Source organism: Amyelois transitella, chromosome 19 (genome assembly GCF_032362555.1).
Source record: "Amyelois transitella isolate CPQ chromosome 19, ilAmyTran1.1, whole genome shotgun sequence".
NCBI lineage: Eukaryota > Metazoa > Arthropoda > Insecta > Lepidoptera > Pyralidae > Amyelois > Amyelois transitella.
In genome coordinates, this window is record NC_083522.1 from 9,991,562 (window position 1) to 10,016,801 (window position 25,240).

The 25,240-nt window shown below is 36.6% G+C and overlaps 2 protein-coding genes and 1 non-coding gene across 4 annotated transcripts in view; all 3 read right to left on the reverse strand.

Moving 5' to 3' along the window:
• Positions 1–25,240, reverse strand: part of LOC106139154 (protein prickle) — a 348,600-nt gene that overhangs the window by 294,749 nt on the left and 28,611 nt on the right. The window lies entirely within an intron of this gene.
• Positions 5,976–7,866, reverse strand: LOC106135043 (uncharacterized). Its single transcript, XM_013335214.2, has 2 exons — positions 7,650–7,866; positions 5,976–7,382 (listed from the first exon to the last, which is right to left on the reverse strand). Exon 2 carries the CDS (start codon positions 7,321–7,323, stop codon positions 6,622–6,624), a length of 702 nt encoding a protein of 233 aa, XP_013190668.1. The 5' UTR covers positions 7,324–7,382; positions 7,650–7,866; the 3' UTR covers positions 5,976–6,621.
• Positions 11,624–11,695, reverse strand: Trnaw-cca (transfer RNA tryptophan (anticodon CCA)). Its single transcript has one exon. It is a non-coding gene; the product is annotated as a tRNA-Trp (tRNA).

Below are 25,240 nucleotides of genomic sequence, written 5' to 3' on the forward strand. Positions count from 1 at the left end.
CCTTTCACGCCTTAATTCTGGCCCAATTCTGATAAGCTTTCGTGAATTATAGTAAACAGTGATTATTTCAGTTATTAAACATCCCAGTAGAGTCACTTTTCCAAACTTAATTTCAAATTAACATTTTCAATAAACAATATTTTCGAGACTCATATACCTATATATACTCGAATATGGGGTCGTAAAAAAGTGGTCTTCAGACTTATTCGAGGCTTCATCTACCCCGTAATTGATAAAGATGCGATATACATGACATTGTCAGAAATTTAATTTACCCGTTGGCCTAAATTAAATTGAAATCAATTCATCCACTAGAAAAACAAAAAGTATACACGGCCCGATGACATTGATACTCCGTCGTCCGGCGACATGCGCGGGCGCATCTAAGGACTTACCATAATGATGTATCGTCAGATCATGATGACAGCTGTCATGATGACTAGAAGACGGGGACCAGACGACCAGGAAATGTCGGATTAAGAAGCTGATACTAAGATCTCGTGGAAAAATACAAATTGACTTCTGTCTTTAAACAGATTGATAGATATTAAATAATCCATCTTAATATTATAAATGCGAAAGTGAGTTAGTTTATTCCCTTTTTACGATTAAACCACTGAACGAATCTGTAAGATATTTGGCGTACATAAAGTGTGGAGTACGGAGATGGACATACAGTCCTTTAATTTTGGAAAAATCTATGATTCCCACGGGATTTTCTAAATTCTAAATTCGCTCGGATGAAGCTACGGGTAAAAGCTAGGCCTATAACTATATTTGTAATGGCGTTTTCGAAAATGGTTATTTGTATTGTAATATGATGCTTAGTAAAGATATAATCAGTTATTTTTAGACAGTTTTCACGTCGGGAACCCAACGTTATAATTATACGGTTATTATAAATCATGGCCAAGTGCGAGTCGGGCTTGCCTGCAGTGGCTGGCCGATGGAAAAACCTTTGAGTATCCCATCTCAATTTGACTATATCAAACGCAAAAGTAGGTATGTATATTTATTTGTTAGCACTTTACCTACTAAACATAAAAGCAAGCACACGAAAAAATTGTAATAGTAAGGAAACAAGAATACATTTCGTATAAGTATTTTTTCTTTAATAAACACCTTATTGCAGTACTAACACACTTCTTTATAAACCAGTCATACATCCATGATCTACTAAAACTATTATTTCTTTTACAGATATCGCACCGCCCGTACATCCTCCTCAGTTTAGTTAGACCAAAGGTGCGACTGGCAGAAAATGCCTTGCGGCATTAAGTCCACCCACCTGTTGAACATTTTACGTGCATTTAATAGAATGCAGTTTAAATAAATAAATAACCTAATCGTATGTTTCACAGCTTCCAAAAAAAAATCTTGAGACCTAGAAGTTCATTGAAAAAATTTAAAAAAAAAACTTAAATAACTATAATAATAACAATACTACTAGGTAAATTAATGGTCCTTCTTGTATTGTGGCGCGGATCCCTAAAGGCGCCTTCACACGGTGTTACGTCCCCGGAACGGTCGCCGTGGCGTGCTCATTGTGTAGTTTTATTTCTATCATACAGCCGCGGAACTTTCATTAATTATGAGCAATGCAGCGCATTTGATGACCGGCTGATGACAGTAGCAACTGGGATGAGATATCGTTATTTGATTATAAAATTTATTCTAGTTGCCATTTCCTTGTTGGAAAAGTAAGCCACCAAGCGGGCGCATTATGTCAATTTAACATAGTATGAGAAACAGTTAAAAGTTAGAACTAAGTTGTTAAAATTATAGCAACACATTCCGACAGTAAACTTCTTCAACAGAGTCATAATTTCGAACATTAATATTTCGAAGTACTTTGCTTTGACAAAATTCCTATAAATATTAGACTCCCTATAAACATTAATTCAGCAGAAACAAATTCGACAAGGCACGCTTTTAAAAACACTACTTCGATAGACCCCTTCTTCATAATATTCTTCATCCGAAGATCTCCATTACAAAAGAACAAACCTTCGAATAAATCCAATTTGAGAAGACCCAATGAAAGTCGCCCACAGTCACAAAGAAGACTTTACGATTTAGTAGTCGAACTGCATCTTCAAAATTCCATCCTAAACTATAAGTTTACTCCACAAACTTAATTTTAATCTCTTCCGATTTCAAGCTTCACTATCTATTTGATCTTCACAGAGTTATGATAATCACGTGCCATAATAATAAAGCTGATAATTGCTGATACAGCCGTCTCCATCTCGACCTGTCCAATTAATACCGCAGGCAAATCAAAGCATCAGATAAAGACCCCCAACAACGCGTCAGGCTGACTTCAGAGTCAAGCGTTTGAACCGCGCTGTTAAAACGCGCGCGCTTTTTAAACTAGATAGTCTGTATCTCGTCTTAGAGTGTTTTCAGTAATGTTCTCCACGACAATGTTATAGAAACGCAGTAAGAACGCGCCGTTCTAAAACGCGCGCCGACACAAAATTACAATAAAACGCACGATACTCGTTTCTCAGAGACCAAACGCGCGCTTTAAACCCGCAGTAAAAAAACGAACTCTATTCGACATTAATTAAAATGCACTTTTTACTACAACAGCCGTTTTATGAGCTACTAATGTCTTATAATGAGCGCCAACTAGTTCTCACAGATAGGAATCTAAATGACGAGTCCGCTTTGCAAATATTTCAACGGAAACATGTTTTAGTGTTGAGGTTTTGAGAATTTAATATACTCTGCGGTTTGGTTAAATTGTTTGGTTAAATTACACTAACAGTAAGAACAGAACTACAGACTAACAGCTCTGTCACTTTAGTTTTGCTGTATCTTTTTACATGCAACAAATCTCTGAGGCTGTAAGTTTTGGTCTGGATGGAATCCATAATACTTCTGGCGAATATTATTTACCTACAACATCTCAAGTAAACCAATATGAACTTCCAAAGATCCAAATTCTGACGATATTTATTTTATTACATATTCTCTTATTTCCGTTTAAATAAGTAGCGCCTTTGTACTACAATGTCTGTATTAATGCTCTTGTATGTTTTTGTGTACATAAATAAATTAATAAATAAACAAGATATCCACAAATATAAGAGATTTACCTTCCATAGAACAACTTTAAAAGCAAATACATGCAATCGCCTGCGTCCCCTTCACACGATCCGTCATACTGCCAGTATCTGTGAGACGATCGTACGAGTACACCATTATAATTTACACAGTGTTTACCACTGTTACATGGCATATCTCAGAATCTTCTTAATCATGTTGTAGATTTAATTCCTAAAGTTTTCAAAGATTATAAGGAAAGTGTTTAAAAAAATTGTAATCGAAATAGTTCTATTGTACAAGTCCCTATAAATATGATCTGATCATGTCAGAATTGGTTACCTACTCAGGATGAACTATTTATTATTATTAGAAAGAGGCGTATGAAATATTTTTTACCAAAATATTTTACTTTTTAAACGAAATAATTTAAAGCTTCACATTGACATGAATCAATTTAAACAATACCGATCAATAAAAGAAATCAAAACCTGAATAGTAAAAGAATGGTCACGTACAAAATGTAGCACCATAATTCCATTATTGACCTGATGAAAAAGATCTGAATAATGAAGTTCCCACGTCGGCCTGTCTGATGGTCGGGTCTCCGCGACCGCAGAGATGGTGGCTGACCACAACGCTACCGAACGGAATTACAGCTATCATTTCCATGGTAGCAATCGTTGCTATCAATATTAAAGCTAAATCGAATTCTCAATTTCATTATTGGGCCAAACAGGTGAACGTCGGCATTCAGTCTTTTCGTTACTGTTGTATATGCCTACCCCGTAAACGTTAAAATGATATAATGTCTACATGTATATCGAATTCTGAATCATCTGCGTTGAAGCTGTTGGAAGTATATGGTATAGAGCGCTGATAAGTCACTTTACCTTCGTAAAACTGTAGCTTGTCAATCGATGTTATCTATCTATCTAATATGAGACTTATATATATTATATATATATTGGTATGTTCATGTAGTTTATTACTGTCATTTATTTAATTATGTAAGTACTAGCATGTATGTTTAGTTAAATATGTTAAACGTTATTTATGCACACGCCATACCGCTCTAAAATTCATCTTTCCTCTCATGGGTCTACTGGAAGAGATTTCTTTTGAAATAAGTAGCACCTTTGTACTAGAATTATTGTAATAAATGCTCCTGTATATAATTTTGTGTACATAAATAAATAAATAAATAATAAAGCTGAAGAGTTTGTTTGTTTGTTTGAACGCGCTAATCTCAAGAAATACTGGTCCGAAATGAAAAATTATTTTTGCGTCGAATAAACCATTTATCGAAGAAGGCTTTAGGCTTTATAACATCACACTGCAACTATAAGGAGCAAAGAAATAATGGAAAATGTGAAAAAACGGGGAAAATTATTCATCCTTGAGGGCTTCAATGATGCCCATAATAACTATTCCACGCGGACGAAGTCGCGGGCACAGCTAGTAATTTATATGCCTTAACTTTATAAACACAAACTAATAAATAAACAATAAGTCTAAAAATACCTAATCATCAATTCTTGGCGTGGGGTTCACCTTCATTTGATCTCTGATTTGCCTCCCGTGACGAAAGCGGAGTCGGGAACGTAATCAACATCCATTGGAGTTGATCCCAACACCTGTAATGACGATGACTTGCTAAACGGCACGTCACGATCACTTCATATTGGCCGAGTTCAATGGGGAGTATTGAAAATTATGAACATTAATTTTCGCCGAAACTAACTTAATTTTTTTTTGTCACAAGTACTCGTGCACTTTGTTTGTAAACCACTATTTATGGTCTACATATTTCGTGATTATATTTTATGACCTTTCCTAAAAATGCTTAAGAAAGCACAGAATCGTGTAGACACAAATTAAATCAAATATAGACACTTGTAACATCCATTTTTATTAAAATACTTAAAAAAAATTATACCGAAAAAATGCATTTTACATTGACGATATGTAATTTACAATTATTTTATTATTGAGGTCTTGGCCAGTAGTAGTACACCGAGTAACGAGTACTCGGCTGAAAATCTTCTTCAACTCGAATGATTTGGACCTTTGTCATGAATCACTGCAGAGCATTACTGTACAACACTGGTCGTAGTAGGGCCGTCCTCATGATGAAAAACTGTTGTAAATCGATCTAAGACGGGTTGTCGAACTCAGTTTCTTTTTTCAAATGGTCTACATGAACTTTAGCTTTGGTTCATCGGTGCATATTTTTTCAGTTAGTACCTATAAAATAAAACTCTCTATTTTAATCAGAAACAAAAATAAATTTAAACTAAATATAAATCATTATAGCTACATATATATAACCCACAAATACGGCCAAATAATTAACTTACACTTATTTAAAAATAGTTACCAATAAATAACAGGACCACTCCATCTCTTTCCTATGGATGTCGTAAAAGGCAACTAATGGACAGGCTTACAAACTTGGGATTCTTTTTTAGGCGATGGGCTAGCAACCTGTCCCTATTTGAATGTCAATTTTATAACTGAACGTGGCCATTCAGTCTTTTCAAGACTATTTCAAGACGGCCTCAGTGGCGCAGCGGTAGTACGCTTGTCTGTGACACCGGAGGTCCCGGGTTCGAATCCCGGCCAGGGCATGATGAGAAAAGAACTTTCTCTGATCGGCCTGGGTCTTGGATGTTTATCTATATAAGTATTTATTATAAAATAAAGTATCGTTGAGTTAGTATCTCGTAACACAAGTCTCGAACTTACTTCGAGGCTAACTCAATCTGTGTAGGGGAGACCGGGGTTGGAAGTCACATTTTTAAAAATATTCATTTTACTACAAAAGTTTACCATTTGCAACTGACGATTGTTGACCAATTAATAAAGTAACTATAGTAATGTATAAAAAAGTAAAGTCTCTTTGTATATTATTATCTATTAAGCAAAAAAACAACATTTTTCTAAAAGAGAGAAGTGTGACTTTTAACCCCGAGTCTGGGATGGTTGTCACAGTATATGGGGTAAGAAGTCACAAATAAAATTACATAGAGTTTATGAGAAAAAAGACACTTATTTGAATCAAAAAAGTATTTATTTTAATAACAAATACAGGCAGTAATCTTTAACATACGTATAATTGCACTCAACAGGTTTTTTTCTTTGAAATTAAAAGCTTAACATAAAAACAATCATTATTGTAAGTTTTAACCTAGTCACTTTGGCCTCAGGTCATTATTATTTGTACGTTTTATTATCATAATCAATCATTTATCTCTTATGTAGCTACTAATCAGTCATTAGACCAAACTGTTATTCTGCATATTACTCTGAATAGGTATTCAGAGTCATAATTTACCAAACAAGAGGAACTTAAACTTGCTTTAAGCAAATATAATATTTTTTAATATACTTAACACTTATTGTTATTAGACCTCTCTAAGAAAACAAAAAATAACAAAATATAAAATAATAGTATAGTTACCTATTTATAAGCAAATATTTGGGACGTTTTTTTAATCAGTCAGTGACTTACAAAATATGTTTTTATCAAATATCCTTAACCTAATGAAGTTATGATCAGTATTCATATCAGTCTGAATATTCAGAGTCACAATTTTGACAAATGTAATTTGGTAGTCCAGGCGTGCATTCTTCATGGGCCCAAAGCTTGCAATCCTGACATTGGACCCATACTTCTCTAGACCTGCTAGCTGAGTATGGCGACAGACACACTAAACAGAAATATTCATTCTCAATTTCACTCTCTTGACTGTCAACAGATTTCCTCCTTTTCTTATTCCCTTTAGTAACTCTTTTCTTTTCATTTTTCTCACTCAAAACTCTTTTCGATACTTTTTTTTTCTTCGCATCTTGTTCCTTTTTTTTCTCTTCTAAATATGTCTTTTCCGGTGTATCTGTTAGGATTGCTGATTTACATTTTCTTTTATCAGCTCGTTGCAATTTGCGTGGAGGTGCTTTTGGTAGTGGTTTCAAAATTTGGGGTGATACAGTCAGAAAAGTTCTTACACCACTTGGACCAGGTATCGCCATGGACTCCTCTAAAACTTGACTCTGACGTGTTGCTTCTGGCGTCATTGCACGATCAACAAAGTCATTATTATCTTCTGGCAATGCAGGGTTATCAAGAATAGATGGACTTGCAACAGGTTCGTTAGGGCTAGTGTTGTTGTCTTCAGTAGGACAATTATGTGATGAATTGTCGATGACATTGGGAACAATCTCATTATCTTGAACCGTAATTAATGGTCTATCCGTGACAGAAGATGGCATATAATCATGCTCTTGAAATATGTCTCTATTGAATGGACAAATCCCGCAGGTTTTATATCCTGCGACAAAGTTAGTTAGTTGAATTATATAGCAATGTTCTAAAACACACAGCCAGCATGTATACTTTGGGGCAGGTTGTCACATGTGACAACCTGCCCGCAAGAACGTGAGACAACCTGCCCCAAAACACGGTTTAGAAAAATAACCAACAAAAAAAAGTCAAATGAAAGGATATCAAAAAACTACAGAGCCCTATCATTAAACAAATATTTACCATCATAAATGTATGGAAAGCTTGTTAGTATGTTAATTTTTCTTGTACTTACGAGGTTCGATGCAGTGGCACAAAAATTTACTTTCACTGTGCGAAAAAAACAAACGTACGTGTTGTCGTCACGGCATTTCGGAGGCCACTGACTTGAGGTGGGGAGCGAGGTATTGCTGTTGCGCTCTTGTGACGTCATTCAATAGACTCATTCGTTCGTTCGTTTTTGTGTTATGGCCGCTGTGACAACCAACCCGTGAGACAACCATACCCGGTCTCCCCTAATTTGTCCCGTATATATTTATATATTTATATTTATTTATATTGGCTCTGTCTACCCCGCAAGGGATATAGACGTGACCATATGTATGTATTTTAAGTTAATACTCATGGAAATCTGCTAATAAAAATTCCTCAGTTTTACCAAGAATTTCCCTAGTTTCATTCGCGAAGTGGCAAAGTGTTGGTATGACTAGTGCCAGCGCAGTGCAGCTGCTCCTCATTTCTTAGCCTTGCATTAGCATATTGCGGTAAGATTGAGACTCGGGAACTCTCAGAATGGTTTACAGTACAAACATCATGGAGACCAAGCATCTTTGATATTAAACCATAACAACCAAACACAGGAAAAAATAAATAAATAACACGTAAAATATAATACAGCTTCCTCGAAATTAATCATATCTAAATTATAAATTTTTCATGAAATTACTAATGGAGTATTAATGAAAGTTAAATTATGTGGAGTCAAAATCGGGGGGAAATGGATAGTTTTAACAAAATATAGTTCAGATTTATAACCTAATCCATCATCTACATTCATGCTTTGGAAAAATGCCGTACGTGACAGATAAGTTGATTTAAGGAAAACAATTGTCCAATATGCCTTGGTCTCCGTAATGTACCTTGCACAGAGTATCTGAGTTCGCGGCATCCAGCATGCACTGCACTCACATTACCAACTGAGCATTTTTCTTACAAATTATTGGCAAAACGCCAGAACTACACGGTTCTAGAAACTAAATGAGAATTGGTTTTGTCTTGAGTTGTAGTTGTATTGAATTGAATGTAATATGGTAATTATTTGTAACTAGTGTCATTTCGCACCTTCGCCTTTGTAAGTTTGTAGCCTATTGTGTTTTTCCGACTTATGTATATGGCCCATGTTTCTCAATCCGATTTATGGAATAGGTTATTAAAAATTGTGCTTACATACTTCCTCATAAACTTACGTATTTAACATAAATAATTATAAATTCATGCAAATCTTAGACTTATCTTGACGCGAGAAATAAGATGGGTGCAAAAGTTAAAAACTGAAGGTGATGCAGACCAAAGAAAGTGGGAAGAGGAATGTCGGAAAATGGACCCCAGGCCCCGAGACATAGCGCGGAGGGTGCAAGAGGGAACAAGCGAAGATGAGAGAGAAATGTTACATCTATACTAATATTATGAAGAGTTTGTTTGTTTGAACGTGCTAATCTCAGGAACTACAGGATTGAATTGAAAAATTATTTTTGTTTTGAACAGATCATTTCTGGAAGGCTTTAGGCTATACAACATCACGCTGCAACTATTAGGAGCGATGAAAAAATGGAAAATGTGAAATAAACGGGGAATATTATTCATTCTTGAGGGCTTTAAAGATGTCCAAAACAACTATTCCACGCGGACGAAGTCGCGGGCACAGCTAGTCTGGTATACTGACTATTTGTAGAATCCGCCATCTTTAGAAATAGATTCAGTACTTTTCACTCAAATCGATTGAACATCTTTTAATACCATGAAGGGCAAGGAAGACGAAGTTTCGTTCCTCTCATTTCCCGAGTCCCGTTGCAGTTAATGCAATGCAACCGTTGCAAAATACGCGACCGGCCGCAACACCGACTTCTATTAAACCAACAATGGACTTGTCAAGATTGACGTCCTTATTTTAGTTTTTAATATGTGCGCCCCGGGACTTGGTTCCCGTGGGAATTTCGTGATAAAAAGAACATACCCTTTGTGTTATTCCAAGTAATATTCTAGCCGTGTACTAAATTTCATCAAAATCCGTCTGGTAGATTTTGCGTGAAATATACATCCTTTTCCTACAAACTTTTGTCATTATATATGTTACTGTAAAAGCCCGAACTGTGGTAAATCCTAAGATTTTCCGGTAAAACCTAAGATTTACCAACTTTCTATGGTAAAAGTCCGAACGTTCTTTTATTTCGAACTTTTATTACCATGTAATTGGTAAATCTTAGGATTTACCTCAAGAGCACGGTAAATATTGAAAATGATTGCTGAAAAAATGAAAGCTAAGTCGTCTGATAAATATCCAAATGTGAAACTTGGCCAAAATGTAAGACTGAAAGTACCGGACATTGACAGAGCTAAAACTGACCCGAAAAGCATCATTGCAGTTGTAATAGATGTAAAGGACAACGAGTTTTACCAACTAGGTACCTACCAATATTGGAGTACTAAAACAGCTTTACACACAGAATCAGTTTACCTCATGCTCTGAAGATTTTATTACGATAGAAGATGTTGTTAAAGAGAAAGAAGTGAGTCTTCGCGAAGTTGTTGGAAAATTGTCGTTGACTGGAGGACAAGGATTCAAAAAATGTAACTGTCTCAAAAAATGCTTGTCGAAGAAATGCGCTTGCAAGTCATCAGGATTACTTTGTAATTCTAAGTGCCACAATAGCACTCCGTGTTGTAACAAATAATATTTTTCTTAGGTACTTAGTACCTACTAATTAATGACGATTGTCTTTTTTTTCAACTTTGTTCCTTAAAATACCAAATTATAAGAATCATACCGATTTAGTGAGATTTAATTAGCCAACTTAAGCGTTTGTGAGAAGATATTTTATTTTTGTAATTTAAATACATAATTATGTAAGATTCATAAATACATGCCTATTATAATGCTAAAGGTAGAAATAAATGGTTAAGAATAATATTTTTTTTTATTCCCAAAACTAATATGTACCAGTCATCATTGGTAAAACCTAGCATTTACTTAATTCTTATAGTAAAAAAATCATTTTCAATATTTACCGTGCTCTTGAGGTAAATCCTAAGATTTACCTAGTGAATGGTGGTAAAAGTTCGAAATAAAAGAACTGTTCGGACTTTTGCCATTAAGAGTTAGTAAATCTTAGGTTTTACCGGAAAATCTTAGGATTTACCACAGTTCGGGCTTTTACAGTAACATATACATGCATACATATGATCACGTCTTTACCATTTACGGAACAGACAGAGCCCTGTTGAAAACACTGACAGGCTGCGTTCAGCTATATGGCTCAATTATGAAATAGAGATATAATTATAATTAGTAATGACTTATAGTCCAGTTTTTCTTTCTCACTAATTAATAAACGCTCTACATTAGAACGCCTTGTATTATTTCCCTGCTAATCAAGCGGCGCAGATAATAAATATCGGGTCTTTTTTTAGGCGATATACATAATATTTTTTCTGAATTTTGAATTTTTGAATTTGATTTAAGTGATGTGTCAATAACCTTGTATCCAATTTCGAAAATAAATCTCTTTTTTTCTATTCTGTGACAAATGATTGTGTAAGGGATACGTTTACGATAACGAAATAAACATAATGTTCTTTATGTAAATGGAATAGGTATTTATCCATCTTTTAGGTTATAAAAAAAAAACAAAAAAAATCATACTCATTAAGTATGTCTATGGAGCGTCGTTAGAAGTCTATGGAACGAAGCGGTCGCAAGCCACAAGCTGCTAGTTTTTGTCGTGGACTGGTTTGCAGGCCGGGTCGCCCCGGATAAATGCTAATGTCAACATCCACTGGAATTCGTCGACGGAAAAAAAAATGTCCAGACATGTACTTATGTTATTTTTTGAAGTGTATCGTCTTAAAAATCTGGACGGCAGCGACATTGCATAGACCATAATAAATATTATTTTGGATAAGAAACGCGAATCTTTAGTATAGTGATAAAATAGAGACAAATATAATAAGAACAATTAGATAAAAAAAAGGAAGCAAAAATGTTACTCTCTTTGACCCCGACGTGATTTGAACACGCAACCTTCTGATCTGGAGTCAGACGCGCTACCGTTGCGCCACGGAGTCGTTGCGTTGCCAGGCGAAATTTAGTACCAGTTGCTTAGTACGATAATAATGTCGCATAGTTACAATTTTATTAAAGCTTCATTTACCTATAGTTTAACGCTAAAATAGTGCAGCGCCAAATATAGTCTTAAAAACGCACTGAGGTTATAAAAAGTGAAGCCCTTAAATTTAAAAAGCATTTATTTTTTATACACAAACTACATACAATCACGTCTGTGTCCCTTTTGGGAATGACAGAGCCAGCAGTCTTGAAAATATTTTAAGGCTACATTCAGCTGTATGGCTTAATGGCGGAATTGAGATTCAAATAGTGACAGGTTGCTAGGCCATCGCCTGCAAGAAGAATCACTACTTTGTAAGCCATTCCCTTAGCCGCCTTTAACGACATCCATGGGAAATGTATGGACTGGTGCTATTCTAAATTCAGACACAATATTTAAACACATTTTCATCTGAATTCTTGAAGTATACTTTGACACTCTTTATTAGGTAATACAAAATAACGGATTTATTAGCACACTGTTTAAAAGTTCAGAAATCAAAAACTTAATATTAGCTAACGTACTACCTATATGTATGTATACCGTGGACAGCGAGTCTAAACAGGTATAACTACAGCAAAACACCACAGCCAATTAAGATAAGTCCTATCTCTAACTTTCCGTGTCATTGACATTTTATCGACTTTTATTAGTGCAATACAGACATTTAATTCAGATAGTAAAGAATAACTAACTTCATCCTATCAATGTTAACTTTAGACCTTTACCGACAACGACAATGCAATGACGTGTCATTGCCAATACGCCGAATGACGTCATCTGTACGATTCGAAATTTAAATTATCTTACGCCATGCGCCTAATAACGTCATCCTGATACATACATCACAGTTTTTCCCCAGATAGGTAGGCAGAGGCACTTTTTTCGCTTCATAATAAAGTTGGGTAATCGTATTCAGTAAAAACACAATCTAAAAAACGTAATTATGATTTATGGAGATTCGAAATTTAAATCTTAGTTCTCTATTCTCTAGGTACACTCTGTGGCGCAACGTCTGGCCAAAACGGTAGAGATTACCGATGCAAAGTTAAAAATACATTAGGTAAGAGCTTGGTAAGACAATAGAATAATACAAGAAGAAAATAACGTTTTAATTCTAAATTCGAATCGAATATGAGTGTGATGTCTATTTTCGCGATTCGCTCGACGGACTCCGTGGCGCAACGGGTAGCGCGACTGGCACGAGTGGCGGTGCGTGTACGCGACGTTGTGAGGGCTTACAGCGGGGTTACCCGGCGAGATCGTGACGGGGCCCCGACGTGGGCTACACGGGGTCGTTTGCACGCATCCGCGCCGACCAGGAGATGTGTGTTCGAGTCACACCGGGGTCCAAAATGGACACTGAAGTTGATTTTCTTTTGATATCACATTTTTTTTTCTTTTTAATGTAATTTGAGATAATTAGTCATAACTGAGTTTAATTTATTGAAATGTTATTTAACGTGAAAGTGAATGCGAAGGCCTATTTTCTAAATTAAATATTGATTTATACCTTTTAAGACATTTTAAACCATTCCTTATAATTTTGATAAGAGGTGCTACTTCCTTTTGATGTGAAATCAGGTTACATCTTAACCCAATTAGAAATAACTAGGAGCTAGCTAGATGACGACCACACTAGGCGCTCGGGGTGCACTTCTTTTAAAAGAGGTTGTGGTAAGTCACATTCACAGACAACGAAAAGCCTTCAGATATTTCCGAATATTTTGATATCCGTAATCGGGAAATATAAATAAACAAATTCTTGAGTAGGAAATTTAACAATTAACGGCTTGCAAACAATTCTGAAAACAAGTTTAATTTACAAAGTAAACAGGCACCTACATGTCATAATTGTTATAAAATTTATCTCGAAAATATTTGTTGTTTCCACTATTTTTTAGTTGAACGTTATCTTCACGCAGACACTCATTAAACATATATGTAGACATCAAATTTAATACTAAAGAAAATATTAATTTTATTTTTAACTTGTGTGAATTACTAGCTGTTGCCAGTGACTTCGTCCGCTGACTTAAAAGTTCACTGAAAATATGTTACTCTTTTTATCACTATTCCCCCTTCTTACGCAAAATATAGCCTTTGTTCTTCCTCGGGTTCAACTCTATCTCTGAACTGAATTTACACCAAAATGGATTCAGTGCGTTAGACGTAAAGCGAAACAGACAGGCAGACAGTTACTTTCGCATTTATAAGTATACGTAGGGATTGTTTTTATCAATCGGACAAATTTTATAATTTATCACCCAACATACAGCTATCAAGATAATCATCTTTAAGTAATACAATTATCATTTGAAAAAACAAGATACTCGTAGATAGACTCTTTATTACACCATTAAAATTAGAATAATAGAATAAAAAACACAGGTAATAAGGTACAAAGGCGGACGTAGCGCTAAAGCAATCTCTTCCAGTCAACATTAATGTTTGAGGAAACTAAAAATTAAAGAAGGCGATTGGCGCAGTACTTATAAAATAAAATACAAAGCATAAATATACCTAAACCTAATATAAACACAATATAAATACATATTACATTGAAATATACCTACGTAAATACATAAATAATGAATTAATGACGCTTGACGAACTACTGGTATTCCATATCTTATCTCTTTTTTGTAGTACCTATTGTATCTACTGGGTGGATTTATGCGGTAATTGTTTTATTTGCATTACCATACATTCGTGGCCTTTCAGTCGTCTCAAGACTGTTGGCTCTTTCTCCCCGCAAGGGATATAGACGTGGTTATATGTCTGTATGTATTCAAAAATAATTAATAAGAATTAGAAAGTGTAGTGTTTAATATAATTAAAATGTCAGTGTGAAGCAAATCAAATACAAATATGTACCGTGGTAAGCTAATAGCAAGACAGAGAGACTACATCGTCAAAACATCTGGTCCGTTACAGGAAAGCACAAAACCGAAGTGAATGGCGTAAGTTGGAGAAAGCCTGCGTCCTGCAGTAGATCAATTATGCTGTAAAAGAAGAAGATAACAAAGATAAAATAAGAAAGTGAAATCAACCAAGAAAGATGACAACCATTACGTAAAAACCAGTCAGCAATGAGCGCCCATAAGGTTGTAATTGGTCGTAACCGAGCCGCCGCTGCGACAGCGCAGCGGAGTTGTCAATCCAGCAACTGTCTCTCAGCGTCATAAAGTGCGGATTTTATATTCAAAGGCCGCTGAAGCCCCGGGCGACATGGCGGTGATCCAGTGAGTGTGGCTCCTAAACGAATCAATCGTTACAATTATGGAATATGAAGTATGTGGCTAATTCAACATACGAGTATTATCGCGTGCCGTGTGGTTCCCGGCACCAATACAAAAAAAAACAGGACCAATCCATCTGTTTAAGCGGCGACCAAGGAATAGACTTACAAACTTGGATTCTTTTTAGGTGATGGGCTAGCAACCTGTCACTATTTGAATCTCAATTCTATCATTAAGCCAAACAGCTGAACGTGGCCATTCAGTCTTTTCAAGACTGTGGGCTCTGTCTACCCCGCAAGGGATATAGACGTGACCATATGTATGTATGTATTATCGCGACTTACGCGCTGCAACATTCTACATTGCTGACTTAGTATAATTTAGCAATAAAAACTAATGTAATAAAGTTAAGACGCTCTCTTTTTCTACTATCTTGCGTACTCGATATAGTTACACGAATAAATTCATAATTGAAACTTATGGATTTATATTAATTCTCCACATACACACACCCTCAAAATATCTCAAATATTTTACTTCCAATCGACGTCGGAATCATTTTTCCAGATTTCTTCCCGTAACTGTCACCTTACGTAGATCCAGGACTGAATAATAATGACCTTCTAAACCTTGTAACCTAAAACTTTCAATTGTAAACAAAATATTTTTTTATTTACCAATCTATACTTTGCTCAAAACGGAGACGTTCTAGCAAAAGATCAAATCAAGGGTGCCAGAAACCGACGAGCTTGCATGAAGGGAGTTATGAATGTGGATGAAGCGAAAGAAGTATGCACCGACCGTGGCAAGTGGAAATATGTGGTCTTTGCCTACCGCTCCGGGAAATAAGTGTGATTTTATATATGTGTATGAATTAACTTAAAATTAACTAAAAACCTGACAGTAATTTAACCTCGAGTCGAGTCCTACTAAAAAAGTTTAAAGTCTTTAACACAAAGTTCATTAACCAATATAAAAAAGAATAGGGACACTACATCTCATTTCCCGTGGATGTCGTAAGAGGCGATTTAGGGATAGGCTTTAAAACTTGGGATTCTTATTTTAGGCGATAGGCTAGCAACCTGTCACTATTTGAATCTCAATTCTATCATAAAGCCAAACAGCTGAACGTAGCCTGTCAGTCTCTTCGGGACTGTTGGCTCTGTCTACCCCGCAAGACGTGACTATATGTATGTATGTACTTTAACACAGGATGCTTTTAGCTTATCAGGATATAGCACAAGACTGCAGTTTAGTGGCCACACTCTCTCGGAAAAGCAAAATGGGTTTATAGCTCAAGTGCCCCGCAGCCGCGCCCCCGTGGACCCGCAGCCCGGGGCGACGCGTTTCCTCCCGCTATTTCCGTCGCAATGTGCGCTGAATGGCCGCCGTCCTGTAGCGTTGCAAACGTTTGCGAAGTCCAAACGTTGAAATTCCAAAACGTCGTTGCGTTTTGAGTTTAGTTTGATAGCTTTCGCCTGTGTATTAGGGTGTGAATAAGGATATGGCGAATTAATAATTATATACACAATGTGTCTATATTTATTAGTCCTGTAATAAGGTAGGTAGGTCACCTATAAAGACAGTTGCCATTCCAGATTAACCTTGGTTGAGGTAAAATGTGCTGGGTTAACTTAAATTAAGTTAGTAATAAGCTAAAGGAATTTGTAGGAATATTATTTTTTAACATTATGATGATACCTAAATAGAATAAAATCACTCTTTCCCTCTCCAGGTTGGGTAGGCAGAGACTAAATCGATAAAACAAACGGAGTCTAACATAATTAATTCATCACTCCCTATGAAAATTCAGATATTTCCTTTTATAAATAACAGCCGTTTTTATATTAACTAAAATAAAATACTTTACAATTTCCTAAAGTATCAATTGTCATAAGACAGGAACACATGATCCGGACGACGAGAAACCTGTAAAAGTCGCATCGCCTTACTGTCTTGTAAAGTTTTATTATAATCTGCGTCACCGCCAACGGCCGGCGGGAGAACCGGCCCGGTGTTCAAATGCGGGTTATTATGCGGTTCCCGGAACCGTCGCCGGCTGCCGGACACGGCCACGGAGATCGGAGATATTTGGGAATTAAAAGTTTGACTTATGTGGCAAACATAAGAAGGAACGGGAAGTTTATTTGTTACTTTCATTCATTATTCCCCTTTTCCTATTTGTTACTTTTATTCCCCTTGTGGGGTAGACAGAGCCAGCAGTGTCGAAAAACTGATAGGCCACGTTCAGCAGTTGACAGGTTGCTAGCCCATCGCTTAAAAGGATCCCAAGTTTATAACCCTATCCCTTAGTCGCCTTTTACGACATCCATGGGAAAGAGATGGACTGGTTCTATTCTTTTTTATATTTATGCCGGAAACCACTCGTCACTTTTATGTATTCCAATATTATTTGTTACTCTTAACGGCTTAGTCTATCTCTAAATTAACGATTTTCATTTAATCGAAATAGGTCCAGCAGTCTTTGATTAAAGTCAACACACTTATTAAATAAAACAAAAACTATAACTTTAACAAATAATATTAGTAAAAATTTAATATTTTGGTGTACCGCTGTAAAATTTCCTCACTCGCATATGGTTCCCAATTGTATCATGATATTGGGAAACTATAAAGCTTAGAGTTCCCGTAGGAATCTTAAATGCAGATTCTATTCAAATGAGCACTAAAACTACCGATATCACGAGAAATGGCCGGCCGGCACAGAACAACACAATTCTCTGCGGTGTCATTTGTGTGTATATCTGTGTCACCTGATCTCGCATTCGTGTCGAACCCATGAAATCTAATGGTATTGTCAATGATAACGGAATTCACTATGATAGGGAACATCATGGGACTGTTAGCTTGCATATGACTGCATTACAAGGATGGAAATTGCATTGAGATGACTCGATTCTAAAAATATTGTTGGGGTACTTGCATATTTTAAGTTATCAAAGTAACCGCTGGTAAACTTGGAATTCTTCTTACTGGAATTCAATCAATCTGTCGCAATCAAGTGTCATCGAATTGTTTCTACATTTGTTTTTAAGTTTATTTTATGTCATAGACTTTAATTGGAATGTTTTACTTCATTTATCATATCCTGGAGGTGTTTTTGAAGACGCTACTGCCATGTACTAAATCCAATGTCTAATGCTCATCATCTGACATTTGTCTCGGCTGAAGGCAGCATGGAGCACACAATTCAGCTCCCAGCAGCAAAGCACGCGCGACGCCATTTATATAGCGCGAAAAACTATCGCTGTTTCGCTTTTAAACAGCGACGTGAAACGAGACAGCGATAGTTTTTCGCGCTATAAAAACGGGTGCTGGACTGTCAAAGTTAAATAAATTACACCAGATCAGATTTTTATCATGATTACCAAATCCAATTGGTTTTATCCAATGTAAATGGATAGGATAGTCACACGCGTTCTTTTTTAAAAATACGTAGCATCTGGTTTTGAAAAGATTTCCCCTTTATGAACCCTTTAAAAAGGAGCATGTCGGGGCGCGATACTATATTAAACTAAATCTCATAATGTTATTTTATTGTAGGGCGCTTCAGGTATGCACTCACACGCGCCGGAAATTATTTCTAGTTAACTCGTGCTTTCATGGCTTGCAATTTTAATATAATTTATTGCTCTGTTATTTTTGTAATTCACTCGCAATCTGTGAAATTAACTCTTCAGAGCACCAACTGTGTGCATTTGTTAAAAAACTATACTTACCCGCTCGTAAACTGGAAAGCAATCGATTTAAGTTCGCCAACGAGAATCGATTACTCAATGTAATGATTCACAAACGAATACAAATAGGCCGAAACGAATCCGCCCGTATGAGGCCGGCTTTACAACTCGATATTAAAGAATAAAACTGTCAAAACCCATTTATTTGAATAATGCGATCCTTTTGAGAAATCTGAAAATTGGCTGCTCGGGGAATTTGAAGCTTTTACATAAAACTGTAAAGCTTTATTTCGTTTGGAAAAAAGTTAAAGATGAGTGAGTTTTTATGGACTGTATGATAATGCGAGGAAGTCCTGGAGAGTGGAGCTCGTGAGGAAATGCGACGGAAAACTTACGTCTTTACTGTAAGTGGGGTCGGGAGAAGCTACTTCTCGTGATTTAACGTCCTCCGCAACTTTTTAAATAAGCGGTAAATTTTTCACATCAGTCGGAACAACGGCATATGCAACGTGCAAGATTATTGTGAATCTTAGCAGTGACTAGCAAACACATTTTCGCTGCCAAATAAATTTGGACAATATTCTATAACTGATATTATTTGCTTATGAGAAATGCTGGGGTAAAAGTAACCAATAACATTTAGTTCCGACTGTTGTTAAAAGGAAGCCGAAATTTGGGAAGTAACAAGTAAGAAATAATCGAAATTCCCACAGGCACGAGACATAACCACAACTGCTTGTTGTCTGCGGGCGAAACTGCGGGAAAATTCTAGATAAAGAAAAAAAGAACAAGATAAAGAAAAAATACATTGATCGATACAAATAATCCTTTTTTAACATAACAATTTATTTTATTTCCTTCGCCTACAAGCAAAACTCATTTCGGGAATCCCATGAAATCTCAGTTCCGTGGCTCCCTATTAGCCTGGCCCGTTTGTGGTCATATCCCATTACACTCACTGAGACGAAATTGAAAGCTTTTCAATTTACTGCCGAAGCTCAGCGCCGCCGCAGAGCTTTTTCGTTTGACACCCAGGTGCTAACTGAGGCTTTTGAAAGCTTATACCGCATGTTTATGGGAAACGCTTTCCTATTTCTAACAATTCTGTAAATTTATTGAAAAGTCTTGAAACTTATCAAATTATTTTTTGTATTTCACATATGTTTGGAAAAGCTTTTGCGAAAGGTCAGGTGATGAGTACCCAAATCACCAAGTTTGCGCATAGAGCAAAACGATGATCTGCAGATGATGTGTCGACGTTGATGAATGTGGATGAAGCAAAAATTGTGTGCAGGGATCGCTGCAAAGTTTCTTTACAAATCTAGAATACTTACAAGGTTAAAGGTACATGTATCAAAATAAACAAGAAAAACAACTGACTTTCCTACTGCTAAAAAAATGAAGCCACCTCAAAAACGGTATATAATATAAGCTTGTCTGCTGGAAGCTTATATGCAGAATCTGCATCTGCTGGAAGTTTTACTCTACATTAGTATTAGCAAATATTCAATCAAAATAGACAAACCAATTGACATACAAAATAATAATATTATTATAGTTGTAAGAAGGTCATTAGCACTTAAATCTAGAACTAGCGAATGCGACAAAGTGGTCCGACAACATTTTGGTCTGCGGTCAGGGAGAACTACCGCCGCACGCTCGGTGTCGGGTGTCGGACCGGGCCGGGCCGGGTGTCCGGTGTCCGGCAAGACCGTGTCGGGTCACAGAACACACCTTCAGCGAAGTCGGTCCACTCGTGTATGATGCTAAGCCAGACAGTACAATTCAACCTCGCTATGTCATTGAGAAATAAGTAGGTAGATGCATTTCGTTGGATTGGATATAAGGTATGGCTTAATTTCAATATAACTTATGATAGAATCTTAGTAGATTCCAGCAGTGCCAGAAACCACGCGGTAGTCCGCGTGGTTTCTGGCACTGCTGGAATAGAACCATCATATCTTTCCCATGTAAATCGTAAAAGCAACTAAGGATAGGCTTATTAACTTGGGATTCCTCTAGTAGGCGATGGGCTACCAACCTGTCACTATTTGAATCTCAATTCCATCATAAAGCTATGCAGCTGAACGTGCCCTTTCAGTCTTTTCAAGTTGGCTCTATCTTGTCCGCAAGGGATATAGACGTGACTATTACTGTATATGAATTTATTACCGCTTCCAAAGCGCAAATGAAAAAACGGAGAGTTACGACAAAACTCATGAAACAAATGTCGTTGTTCATGATATTTATTATCCCACCCTGCCAGGGTGTTGATTTTTTACAGTTAACCCTGTACATACCTACTTTTGTTTAGTTGCTAACATACCGCACCGCCACGTCAAAGAGTTGCGTTGCGTGAGGCGAGCGCGGCCGCGTGAAGTAATTATGCAAATTATAGGCTGGAGCTGCGTATTGAAATTGTATTATAGTCATTACAATTTGGTGGCGGGTCCCACGCTCTTCTCAAAGTTCAGTTCAAAGTTTATATGATTGTAGTGTATGAACATAATCGTTAGAGGTGCTCATATAGTTTTTTTTAATTCAATGATTGATACATTGTTTTACGGTTACGACGTGGACATACCATAGTTTTGTATTATATTGTACAAAATAATTTGAATAGGTACCGTACTACAGAACAGAAGCAGTAGGTATAAAAGATTATTTAATAAATCGTTTACAACAATTTTGTATTTCGTTTTATTTTACAAAAGGTTTATCTTACTTATTTGTATTTAATTTGCTTCGCACTGCAACTTTAATTATATGATATTTTATATGTTATATATTCATTTAAATTATATGTTTATTATATAAACACAACACTTCCCATTTCTTATATATTATTATAATATTTTTTAATGATGTGTATAAATGTTTTATTAATTAAAAACATTGTTACACAATAAAAATTTGTGTAAATACTTACGAGTAGATATACAAACAAAATGCTTTGTTACCTTAATATCTGTGTTTTCCCAAAAACAACTGATCAAATATACATATTTACACTTTCGACGAATGACATCACGGAAAAAGATCATTAAATACAAGGACATCATTTTACTAGCTTTTTCCCGCGGCTTTCGTGGAGTGAGTTATGAATGTGGATGAAGCTAAGGAAGTGTGCAGAGATCATGGCAAGTGGAAAGATGTAGTCTCTGCCTACCCCTCCGGGAAAAAGGCGTGATTGTATGTATATTGATATGTATGTACGAGTATGTTCGTGAAGTGCAAAATATATATTCAAGTTCATCTTCTTCCTTTTATTTTCTTTCTCTTATCAGTTACGAGTACCTAAATTGTAAAATATGCACCGCACCTTTTATAAATAAAATAACCATTTCTTTTTTGTTTTCACATCACTATAAATCTATAACATAACATATAATCACGTCTATAATTCAAATAGTGACAAGTTGCTAGCTCAGGCAGCGCCTAAACCGGTATCCCAATTATATGTATAAGCCTATTCCTTAGTCGCCTTTTACGACATCCATGAAAATAAATGGAGTGGTCCTATTCTTTTTTCTATTGGTGCCAGGAACCACATGGCATAAATATAAATCTATTCTACCTAATAAACGTCAATTTGTCCTAACAGCCACGTTTTAGTAAAGTTCACAACACTATCAAACACAACCAGCATTAAACTTTCCTAACTAAATAAATCATAGGCACAGATCACTATCTTCCCAACGTAATGTGAACCTTATCCTAATAAAATAAGGACTATCTTCAGTTAACCCTCAAACGCGAAGTGTGGGCGATGTTAGGCCAAGATGTGATTTATTTACGCTAAATGATACGGTGGTGCGAGATCTGTCGATGTAGATACATCTGTCTTGTTTGGTAACACCATTCCCATGGAAACATAATATACGGCTTACATCTAGAGAGTATGTTAGTACTTACATACATACTACACTAACACATTAGAGGCATCACAGAAGAAATGATATAATTCTCAATTTTTATGATTTTAATTTGTCATGTAGTCATGTAGTAGTAGAAGAAGGAAAGGGAAAAATCACAAAAATGCGTGGATGAGTAAAGATGTGCAAGAACTTGTGCGATTAAAGAAGAAAGCATGGCTGGATTTGTTAGCAGCAAAAGCTAACTTAAGAATGCAAGAGGTTATAGATGAGGATGTGAATGAAGCACGTAAGGAATATAAAAAAATGAAAGATTTGGTTAAGAAAGCTGTGATTAGAAAGAAAGAAGAGTATAAAGAGGATTTTGATAAAAGGCTATCAGAAGACTTTCAGTCAAATCTGAAAGTATTCTGGAAATCCGTAAGGTCAGCCCGAGGAAAAACTATAACCAGAGAGCTGACTAGGATCAGATGCCAGGATGGTAGCGTTGTGAAAGGAGAAGAATGTGTGCTAAAGATATGGAAGGACTATTTTGAGAGTTTATTTGAAAAAAAGGAAGAAAATAAGAAAGAGTTCTGCTATAGCGAAGAAAAAGAGAATGAGATGGAAGGCGAAATTGAAATGTTTGAAATTGTGGAAGCACTTAAGAGTATGAAAGCGGGTAAGGCTGCCGGGTATGATAGAGTGTCGGTCGAGATGCTTAAAGCAGGAAAAGGCGTCGTAGCTAGACAGTTGTACTGCCTTTTCAATTTGTGTTGGAGAAGCGGCCGAGTACCAAAAGATTGGTGTAAGGCTGTTATTGTGCCACTTTACAAAGGAAAAGGGTCACAACTGGACTGCAAAAATTATCGTGGTATAAGCCTGCTTAGCGTCGTCGGCAAATTGTATGCTAAGGTATTGATTAATAGAGTCAGGAATGAAACTGATGACAAAATATGGGATGCTCAAGCGGGATTTCGAAAGGGAATGGGATGTACTGATCAGGTCTTTTCTTTGCGGTGCATAGCCGAAAAGTTTTTGGCCAAGAGTCAAAAAGTCTATTGCACTTTCGTGGATTTGGAAAAGGCCTATGACAGAGTTGAGAGGAATGAATTGTGGTCAGCACTTTCTATGCATGGGGTGAGCAGTCTCTTGATACGAGCACTGAAATCCTTATATGAGGATTCGAGTGCTTGTGTCAGGATAAACGGAGCGCACACTGAGTGGTTTAAGATTGAGAAAGGTGTTAGGCAGGGATGTGTTGCGTCACCGTGGCTGTTCAACCTATTTATGGATAGTTGTTTGACAGATTTGAAAGAGTCTGAAAGTGGATTAAGGATGAATGAATTACTCGTCAAATGTCTGCTCTATGCCGACGATCAGGTTATACTGGCGTCATCAGCGGAGGAGTTACAGGAGATGGTAAACTGTATGCATGAAGCTTTAAAAGAGAAAGGAATGAAAGTGAACGTAAGTAAAACTAAAACACTGGTTTTTGAAATGGAGAAATAAATGACAGCATGTAATATTTTGATTGGAGGAGAAAAAGTTGAGCAAGTGAAAGAGTTTGTATATCTAGGATCAAAGTTTACATCAGATGGCAAGTGTGATAGTGATATTGAAAGGAGAGTGAACGCGGGGAACATGGTGAATGGAGCTTTGCATGCCTTTGTGAGCAGTCAGAAACTATCCAAAAAGGCTCGACTGGCTGTGCACAGGGGCGTGTTGGTCCCGACATTAATGTATGGGAGTGAAAGTTGGGTATGGCAAAAGAAGCACGAAAGCAGAATAAATGCAGTGGAAATGAGAGCGTTAAGGAGTATGTTGGGTGTGAAATTGAGTGACCGGATAAGGAACAGCGTGATAAGGGAATGTTGTGATGTGAAAGAAGATGTAGTTACAGGAATAGAAAAGGGTATGTTGAGATGGTTCGGTCATGTGGAGAGGATGAATGAAAACAGGTTGACTAAGCAGATATACAAGGAGAGTGTGGAGGGAAAGGTCGGGGTGGGAAGACCTAGACGAACATATCTTGATCAAATTAAGGACGTCCTGGTGAAGGGTCAGGTCAAAAGTGCCCGAAACCGCCGAGCTTGCATGAAGAGAGTTATGAATGTGGATGAAGCAAAGGAAGTATGCAGGGATCGTGGCAAGTGGAAAGAGGTAGTCTCTGCCTACCCCTCCGGGAAAGAGGCGTGAGTTTATGTATGTATGTATGTATGTAATTTGTCATGCGTACGCAATCCAATATTATCAAGTTATTGGCTCATAAAATTTGGCAGATGCATGCCCAAAGAGCTCGTGTAAATAAATTGATAGCAGTTGGCATAACGGCGCGTAATCGCCTGTTTTATAGTAATAATTATACTTGGACGTGGCATCCAGGATCCAAGATTTTGTATTTGATGAACTTGATTCAATTACGAATTACTTACGGTACGCAAATATTTTTAACTAGCTGTGCCCGCGACTTCGTCCGCGTGGAATAGTTATTTTGGGCATCATATTTATTTTTGCAAACATCCTCCTCGGCTTTATCAATTATAGCTGCTAATTGTTATACGACTTGGCGACGACTTGGCCCACATCATTACCCGCGACGGAAGGCGGTCGCGGACTTTTTTGTGGCAAAAAATGAGTACTTCACATCTTTAGTACATTGTTTTACTATATCTTTGTTGGTTTGCGCAGCGTTCGCGTGGAAAGCTCG

Excerpts from the sequence above, each read along its gene's own strand:
- LOC106135043 (XM_013335214.2), bottom strand. The coding sequence starts at position 7,323 with ATGCCATCTTCTGTCACGGATAGACCATTAATTACGGTTCAAGATAAT.